General features: G+C 34.6%; 1 protein-coding gene across 1 annotated transcript in view; it reads left to right on the forward strand.

Annotated features, from left to right (window-relative positions):
- The window catches only part of BCHE (butyrylcholinesterase), a 109616-nt gene extending 99889 nt beyond the window's left edge, over nucleotides 1–9727 (forward strand). The window contains exon 5 of the mRNA XM_007948719.2: nucleotides 9603–9727. Within this exon, the coding sequence (XP_007946910.1) occupies nucleotides 9603–9727 (125 nt within the window). The remainder of the gene's footprint in view (nucleotides 1–9602) is intronic.
- The last annotated feature ends 598 nt before the right edge of the window (nucleotides 9728–10325 follow it).

The raw sequence follows: 10325 nt of genomic DNA on the forward strand, positions 1-10325 counted from the left end.
TTTTTTTTTTTTTATGATTTTGTATAATTTCTAACCTCTTACTGAAGATTTTTACCAACTTCTGCAGTCTGAAATTTACCAAATATGCAATCAAGACATATTGATAATTATTGATGATTGGAATATGAAAGGTAAAAACAAAGAAGAATCATTAGTAGTTGGAAAATATGGCTTTGGTGACAGAAATGACGCCAGAGATTGTGTGACTGAATTTCGTAAAACCAGTTGTTTATTCATTGCATGTACCTTGTTTCAGCAACATAAACAATAGATATACACATGGACCTCACTAGATGGGATACACACAAATCAGATCACATACATCTGTGGAAAGAGGTAATAGAGAAAATCAATATCATCAGTAAAAACAAGGCCAGGAGCTGACTATGGAACAGACCATCAATTGTTCATATGCAAGTTCATGTTGAAGCTGAAGAAAATTAAGCCCATGACAACCAAAATACAACCTTGATTATATCACATCTGAATTTAGAAACCATCTGAAGAATTGATTTCATGAATTGAACATCAATGACCAAAGACAGATGAGTTGTGGGATGACATCAAGAACATCATATATGAAGAAAGAAAAAGATCATTTAAAAGATAGGAAGGGAAGAAAATATCAAAATGAATGTCAGAAGAGACTCTGAATCTTGCTCTTGAATGGAGAGTAGCTAAAGCAAGTGGAAGAAATGTTAACCTAAGAGCTAAACAGAATATTTCAAAAAGCAACACAAGAATACAAAGTAAAGTATTATAACATTATATATTGTTGTTGTTATGTACAGTCAAGTCAGACCTGACTCGTAGTGACCCCTACTTGGGTTTCTGAGGCAGTATCATGGTGGAAGTAGATGGCCCAACCTTCCTTCCGAGGAGTGGCTGGTGGATTTGAATTGCCAGCCTTCTGGTTAGCAGTCAAGTACCTTAGGCACTATGCTACCAGAGCTCCTAATATTATATATTAAATAATATAATTAATATATATTACTATATAAAGTATTATAAAGTTCAGAGACTTGGAGGTAGAAAATCAAAAGTGAAGAACACACTCAGTGTTTCTCAAGCTGAAAGAAATGAAAAAAAAATTCAAGCCTCGATTTACAATATTGAAGGATTTGGGCACAAAATATTGAATGATGCAGGAACCATCAAAAGAAAATGGAAGGAATACACAGAGTTACTGAATCAAAAAGAATTGGTTGATGTCCAACTATTTCAGAATAGCATATGATCAAGAACTGATGGTACTGAAGGAAAACATCCAAGGTACACTGAAGGAATTGGTGAAAAACAAGTCCCCAGGAATTGACAGAATATCCATTGAGATGTTTCAACAAACTAGTGCAATGCTGGAGGTGCTTACTCTTTATGCCAAGAAATTTGGAAGACAGTTAACTATCCAACTGACTGGAAGAGATATGTATGCCCATTCCAAAGAAAGGCGATCCAATAGAATGTGGAAATTATCAAATAAAATCTTTAATTTTACATACATGTAAAATTTTGCTGAAGCTAATTCAAAAATGGTTGCAGCAGTATATTGACAGGGACCTTCCAGAAATGCATACTGCATTCAAAAGAGGATGTGGAAAAAAGAATATCACTGCTGATGTCGGATGAATCTTAGCTGAAAGCAAAGAATATCAGAAAGATGTCTACCTGTGTTTTATTGACTATGCAAATGAATTTGCATGGATCATAACAAATTGTGTATAACTTTGCAAAGAATGGGTATTCCAGAACACTTAATTGTGTTCCCCAAGAGAAAAATGTGGCGATCTGCTTCCTTACAGATTATTGCCTTGAAAACCCTATGGGGCAGTCCTACTCTGTCTGATAGAGTAACTATGAATCAGAATCAACTTGATGGCACACAACAAAACCTTTTCCTAAGAAATACTTAGGTCAACAATATGTTGTTGGTGGTGTTATGTGCCATGGAGTCATCTCCGACACATAGCGACCCCTCCTTGGGCTTCTGAGGCGGTGTCTCTACAGAAGTAGATTGCCCAATCTTCCTTCCCAGCAGTGGCTGGTGGGTTTGAACTGACAACCTTCTGGTTAGCAGTCAAGTGCCTTAGGCACTACACCACCAGAGCTCCCAAACAATATGTGTTAAGTTAAATTTATTTACACATTTTCTATCATAATACTTGTGATAGTTGGAGCAGTGTGTCAACTGGGCTGGACCCCAGTTCTGTGTGGTTGTTCCCATGATGGGATCAGATGACTGTTTTCTGAGTGGCCAGTCTGCCCAAGGGGAGTTTCCCTAGGAGTGTGGCCTGCTTCCAAGATATCCAGGGACATCCTGGGAAGAGACACATTCTTTGAGGGATTGGAACCCTAGTGTGCGGACTACAAACTTCTGTGAGTGAGCAGCCCATGGCTCGGCCCGGAGATCTTGGATATGTCTTTGTTGGAGTCAACAACCAGTGTACTGCCTGCCAGCCTTGAATTTCTCGGCCCCCTGCGCTTGCGGAAGCTAAGGCTGCTGCCAGCCCGCAGTTTCCTCCAGGGACTTTGAACTTGCAGGCTTCTATACGTTTGTGAGCCATTTTCCTAAGATAAATTTCTCTCTCTCTCTCTCTCTCTCTCTCTCTATATATATATATATACGCTTTGTTGGTTTTTGTGTTTCTCTAGAGAACCCAATCTAACACAATACTTATGTTTTCTGTGTGTGGCATGTGACTTATATGATATTTGATACTCTTCCATTGTTATTGTTGTTGTTGTGTGCCGTCAAGTCAGACCCGACTCATAGCGACCCTTCCTTGGGTTTCCAAGGCGGTATCACTATGGAAGTAGATTGTCCAACCTTCCTTCCGAGGAGTGGCTGGTGGATATGAACTGCCAGCCTCTGGTTAGCAGTCAAGTGCCTTAGGCTTTTATTTATTCATTTATTTTTTAGAAAATGGGAACTATATTTACTTAATATACATACTAGCTTTATTTCAATGCAAGAATTTAGTCATGTATGTTTAGCCATTGAGTCTTTATAGAATATTAAAAATTATTTATTCTCTTATAGAGTTCAAAATTTACTTACTGAAGCATGAGATCAATATATTGTTTGAATTATACATGAATATGTGTGATATGTGTATGCTCCTCCCTTCCAGTTTATCACAATAGATTTGGTTCAATCCTATGTAAATGGTACTGGGGCTTTGTTTTGTTTTGTTTGTTTTGGAGATTGGTTTGAAAATGGCATTTTAAAAATAATATTGATCAAAAGAAAAAGTGCAAAATGTCTAAATTAAGGTTCAAAAAATTGATTGGAGGAAAAAAAATTTCCTACAAATTACCCATCACAATTTAAAAAAAAATGGAAAGAAGCAAATAATATCTAAACAACTAGACATCTATGGTAGTTTTATTCTGAAGAGATTAGTAGTTAACAGGAAATTTGTTTTTTTAGAAACAATTTTTATACCATGTTATGACCCACTGGAGGTGTGCTTTCTCATTTTATTTTTGCTCAATTAATTTGATACATACTTACAGAGCTCATGCTCTGCTACTGTGTTCTAGGAATCTCAGTAGAAGCTAGAGATACACAAATGAATGGGACAGGGTCATTTCACACACAGTGAAGTGGTGGAGTCAGTCTATCACAAGCTTTTAAGAAGAAGACATATCTTTAGAGTCTCAATGTGAAGCCACAGATGAAAGAAGTCCAATAAATGGGGACAACAGATGAAATATCTGGTATGTCATGTAAAGGAAACTAAATTCTATCTTAACTAAAACCATTTAATCATTGTAAATGGGAGACTGACATGCTCTGATTATAGGCAGTCCCCATGTTACAAATGAAATTTCTTCCTAACTGTATCTTTAAAAATTTTTAGGTTGACAGGAAAAGGTACATAAGGTTCTTTTTTATCCTTATTTAGTGCAAGAACAGACTGGAAGTCTTTTTGGTGATTTATAAGTACAAAAAGGGCATGCAGGTGGCATTTTAAATCTCCTCTAACTTCAAAGATGGAGGACAGAATCACCATCAGCAGCCCAAGGCTTACTTCTATGAGGCCAGACATGTAGCCACCCTCCAGCCTTTTACCAATTCTGATACCAATTGTTCCTCCCATGGCCCTCACTGCTTCTCTGCTGAGTTTGATAATTTGGTGCAATGGCCACACAGAACTTACAAAAATATTCATGATGATAGGGTTTATTAGGGAAGTAACAGGCTACAATTCAGGTCCAGGAACATGCTCAAGACGCAATTCTTTGATCAGCAAAGGCGCCCCTCTGCAGTGCACTCAGACACGCCTCTCTGGCCTTTGGCCTCTAGGCCTGTCCTCTACCTCTGTGGGTCAGGTAAGGCTGCCACTCTGTCTCTTACCTCTTGGTTCCACTGCACCTGTCTTTCTGCTGGGGCTTCTCTCTGCCAGGGCATTTCTCAGCTAAGGAGGTCCAGCACAGGGATCTCAGATCAAAGGACACACTCCACTTCACCTCCAGCTCTTCTCTGTTGATGGCAGTGAGATACCCTCTCTGCCTCTAGGAATGCTCATTTTAGGCCTGGCAGAGTGACAATACTAACCAATCCCAACATCAGAGTTCTACACACCTAATTTGCATGGTCCCACCCAGTAATCCAGTGGGAGTTACAAAGACTATGGCTAAAAAACCATACCAAGTAATTCATTGCACCACAAAAAGCTGAACATGCAGCAAGTGAAGGTGACTGTGATGAAGAAATTGTTGCAGATAGGGGTTGGATCAACTGTTTCAAAGTGAGGGAATATTTATATAACATTAAAGCACAGCTTCAAAGACGGTGATACCCACTCAAAGCCGACAACCAACTATGCCACTTTGAATGTGTGTGATTCTCCACAGTCCTGCCTATAATAATCCTGTCTCATGTATCAGGCTCACTATTCCTTTTCTGACTCATTCCAGAGCTTCGACCTATAATTTTTCACATTCTGGTTTCTGTGATGAAACACTAAAATTGTAGCAATTCTAGTCTGTTCCTTTTTCGCTTCATAGGCCATAACAGAACCAAAGCCCTGCATTAAAGTGAAAGTAGACATTATCTGTTAATTGCACATTCATAACCCAGGGACTGCCTGATTGATGTCTAAAGTTATTAGATTCACTGCATTAAAATTCTCTGCTACCAGTTCTCCTCAAAGTTTCTAAGAATGTTCTGTAGCATCAATCTAGTATTTCTTAATTTTTAGGTGGCACTTGACTCAAAGATGGTGACCAATTCAATACTTTGAATGTGTGTACCTCTTAATGTCCTGCCTATAATCCTGTATTTCTCAGTTTTGAGGAGTGCCATTCATCCAAACAGTTACCTTTGTGTGCCCAATTATTCGTATTAGGGATGTGTTAGTTTTTATTACATGTAATTTATTATTCATTTGAATATTAAGCTCAAATGCACTTTTCTTGTTTCAGCACGAAATTATATAGTATTAAATTTGTTCGTCAATGCATGTTTGCTTTTTTCTTGAACATAAAGATATTCTTTGGAGAGATTTTTTTGTTTGCTTTTTAATATCTACTTATACATACATGTTTTAAATATCCACAAATGCACTTAAGTATTGTTGTTGTTGTTATTTGCCATTGAGTCGGACCCGACCCCTCCTTGTGTTTACAAGGTGTTATCACTAGAGAGGTAGATTGCCCAACCTTCCTTTCGAGGAGCGAATGGTGGGTTTGAACCACCAGCCTTCTGGTTAGAAGCCAAGTGTCTTAGGCACTATGCTACCAGAGCTCCTACTTAAGTATTAGATGACAAGATTTTAGGTTATACATTTATTTGATCATTTGCTATCGAGACATAAATTTTCACTTTATAGAAAAAGATTATACAGTTTTCCATTTTATAGATCAATTTAAGGAATATTATTATTATTATTATTTAGGGGAGGTGTTTAATATAATGTCACTTTTTGAAACAGATAGTTCTTTTTTGAAAAAAGATAAGTGAACTATCTCTAAAGTTAAATATTTTTAAAATTGACAAAATCATTCCTAGTAATGTTGATAAGGTCCTTAAGATATGAGATAAATTCTCCATCAATTATTATATTTATTTTAACATATCCTTTAATTTTGAATACTTTTTTTTTGGGGGGGGGGCTTACATAGTGCCTAAGGCATTTGACTGCTAAACAGAAGGCTGGTGGTTCAAACCCACCAGCCACTCCTTGGAAGGAAGATGGGACAATCTACTTCAGTAGAGATACTGCCTCGGAAACCCAAGGAAGGGTCACTATGAGTCGAATCTGACTCGACGGCAGTGAGTTTGTTTTTTGGTTTTGGTTACATAAGAACTTGGGAAGATCAATAAATTGATTCACATTTTTTCCTCTTAAGATTGCTTAATTCATAATATATTGTGTTAAACTTTCCATTATATCCACAACTCAAAATACAAAATATTGGCACTAGAAAAAGAAACAGAGAAAAATAGAAAATAAATGAAAAAATCCTTCTGCAAGTTAGACTTCTTTCTATCTAAAACAAATGTAAAGAAGACATCAAAGTTTAAGCTAGTTGAAGAAAACAGGATCCCAGTATTTAATTGGATTGATCAATATCTGAAGTTTGAATTTATTGCCAACACTCCTCATTCTTTCTCTCCTTGTTTACATGTTTCCTTTTTTTATGCAAGCATTCAGATTTTCATTCTCCTTTTCTAGTACATTCAGTTAAAATGCTACATTTTGCTTAAGATTATGAGTTATAAACCTATCAGATTGATTAAATGGTATGAATCTGTTCTAAGACATAATACAATTATGTTATAATTAATCAGCTATAGAAGAAAGACATTGTTTACTTTAATGGTCTTTCTTTCTCCAAATTTTAAATAAATTTTATTAATCAAGTTTAGTCCTTTGATATTTTGATTATGATATGCTAGCCTACTTATGTCACATTGTTTTATCACTAATATGCTATTATTAATAGTGGAAAATGTTGAAGTGTCATCATAAATGTTGTCTTTTCACCACTAAACAAGCCAATATGAGAGAACACCAACACCAAAGCTAACTCACTGCATTTGAGTTGATTCTAACACATAGTGAACCCCAATGGGTGTCCAAGGCTATAAATCTTTATGAAGTAGATTGCTTCAGCTTCCTCCTGTGGAGCAGCTAGTGGGTTTCAACTGCCAACTTTCTGATTAGCAGTCAGATGCCTTATATATTGTGCTACCAGAGTTCCTTAATATGAGAGAAGAAGATATAAAAGAAAAAAGAGAAGGAGGTGAAGGACAGGAAAGAGAAAAATGTCTAATCTTTCTTTTGATTTATTTCATAGCAATTAAAAAATTTTATCTCCTTTTTTATAACATATAAATGGATAGTTACTTCCTCTGCATTCTATTAGATAATGATTAAATGTTTCATATTTTATTGTATCAATCAATGACCAGTACTTCTAAAGAAAAAAAGTACTCAGGTTAAAGTATTCAAGGTACTAAATCATATAGACATTTGATTCTGATTCATAAAGAAAAAAGTTGCATTTATGTGAATCAATGGACTTGGTATCATTCCACAGACAAGAAAAGGAAATGGGATCTGGGAACTTTCTCTAAATATTAAGTCATGGTGCAAATGCAAATTACCAATCATTTATTTGTTATATCAAAAACTTTGTTCTTTCTGAAGTTCAAAGTCCTAACTTTGTTTAACATTTTAACAGAACTTAATTATCATAAAAAAAGAGCTTAAAGGTGGATCATTTGATATTTAACATCTTTCTTCCAAGTCTATACTTTCTCACCATTTAGAAAAGTTCTGTTCTTCACAAAAAAATTAGTCATTGACATTTTAAAAGGCATTTTTATATAAAAATGGAACATTTGTTCTATAAAATATCAAATATTTGCCCAATGTATGAACATTTCATATCTAAGTATATCTCAAACTGTGGGGAAGATTTAAAGACTGTACAAATGTTTTAAATATTTTTATTTGCACATAAAGTTAAATAAATCACAGAGCTGTTCTCCAAATTAATATCTTACAAAATTATTATGAATTTCAAGATACCTAACTAAAAAGGAGATACTTTTTAAAAAATTAACTCAATCCTTACTTTCATGATAGTTGATATCACTTAAAATTTTACTTCTAATTTAATGACTACAGTTCAATATCCTGAAAGTTCAAAAAGAAAAGAACCTCAAATGTAAAAATTGTTATAGATTTAGATAATGTCAACTGTCTTATAACCTTATCAAGTCTATCTATATTGGATACATAAATATATGCTTTAGAAGGTTTATAATATAAGAATTTCTATTGTTCAAAACTTCTTTTTAATTCATTAATAAATAAAGATTGCAAATTTTTTGTAATTCATAGACATTGTTTAGAGTTCATTACCTTAAATTATTTCTGGAATAAACATTCCTATTATCTGATGCACACATACACTTTGTAAACTCCATGAAAGCAGAGATAGCTTTTTATCTTGCAAAGCAATAGCCATGACTAGACATTGTTGCATATCAATATATATTGGAATGAATGTAAAATCTATAAAGAAGGTCATTTTCAAAGTTATCTTTAAGCATTAGTATATACATATATATGTTATTGTGGTAGTTAAGGTTGTTGTCAACTTGGCTGAGCCTGGTTGAGTGGCTGGGAAGGTGGATGTAGTGATTACCCATGGTGAGATTGGCCATCAGTTCCATGGTGGAATCTCCTGGTGCAGCTGAGTAGCTGCTTTAGGGATGTGGTCTGCTTCCTGTATGTAAGAAGCAGCTTTGAAAAAGATCTCTAGCTTTTTGGTGCACTTGAACCCTGCATGTAGCCAAGTCATCATTCGGTAGCCTGCCATGCTCTGCCAGTCTTGGGACTTTCAATGGACTTGAATTAATGGCCTGCAGTGTGGTTTGGTAATATCGGGACTGTGCCTTTTTATTTGTAGATCTTGGGTTTGTGAGCCTCAGCAGCCAGCAGACGCCTGAGTGAAGAAAGCCTTCAGCTTCAGTGGGCTGAGAGCCAGAGGCAGAGCTGAAACCTAAGGTCAAGGGGCTTTCACGCAACTCCTAGAGCCTGGCACTTTGAACTCTAAAACTGTAAAGGAATAAACTCCTGTTTGTTATAGCCACCCATTTATGTTATATTCCTATCAGAGCAGCACTAGGTAACCAACTATAATGAACAGCAATTTTGATCAAAATTAATAATCTATAATCTATATAAGTGTATATATAAAGGAGATGCATTAAAAGAGACTTTTAGTGAATAAAATGGTCAAGAGAAGAAAGTAATATATGTACCTCTCCATGAAATTAAAGGTAATATAATATAATGGATCACAATTTCTTTTAACATGGTTTAATATATAATCTCATTTCTGAATTTTATACATTATATATTATCTACATTTTTGCATATGGTATATACATTTTCTTAGGTTTTATAGCATTTTCTTATTAAAAACTTTTCAGGTAGAGCAAGAAGCTGATGATAATGAAGAATAAAAAATTGCTGTTCAATACAGTTGAAGAAAATGACATCCATAATCAAAATTATTTTTCAATTAATGTAAGCAAAGATTAAAATTTAAATTAATACAAATTATTCTATGTTCTACAGGAAATATTGATGAAGCAGAACAAGAGTGGAAAGCAGGATTTCATCGCTGGAACAATTACATGATGGACTGGAGAAATCAATTTAACGATTACACTAGCAAGAAAGAAAGCTGTGCAGGTCTCTAATTAATAGATTTACCCTTTATAGAATGTTCATTTTCCTGTACATCAAGGTAAAAAAATACCAGTAGCTCTGTTACACACCTAGTAAGAAAGCTATTATATAGCTGAAACAAAAATGCCAGGAGGATAATATCGATTCCTCATATCTTTCACTTAGTATTTTACCTAGCATTTCAAAAACCAAATGGCTAGAACATGTTTAATTAAATTTCGCAACATGAAGTTTGACAATTAATTATGTGCATTTTTAAATGATTTGCTGCTTCAAACTCTCCAGAACAATTTTGAGCTGTTTTTTTTCTTAATAAGTATTTTATCTGCATTTCATTTTTAGTCACATGTATATTTTATTACCACTCATAAAAAGTATCTTTGTAAAAAATGGATTAGATCTTGAAACACTAACTTACAATACCATTTACTCTAACTTATATATGAATTTATTGTCAATATGAGATATTAAAACAAAGACAGAAAGCATTTGGCTTCTTTTAATATATATATAAAGGCAAAAGTAAAACTTAAAATAAAAAGCTCAGTCATTTGGAAATACCTAATAATATAAAGAAAATGTTGTTACCAAGAGAAAAAAAAAATGTAA

Source organism: Orycteropus afer, unplaced genomic scaffold (assembly GCF_000298275.1).
Source record: "Orycteropus afer afer isolate SDZICR_OR568_19922 unplaced genomic scaffold, OryAfe1.0 scaffold00220, whole genome shotgun sequence".
NCBI lineage: Eukaryota > Metazoa > Chordata > Mammalia > Tubulidentata > Orycteropodidae > Orycteropus > Orycteropus afer.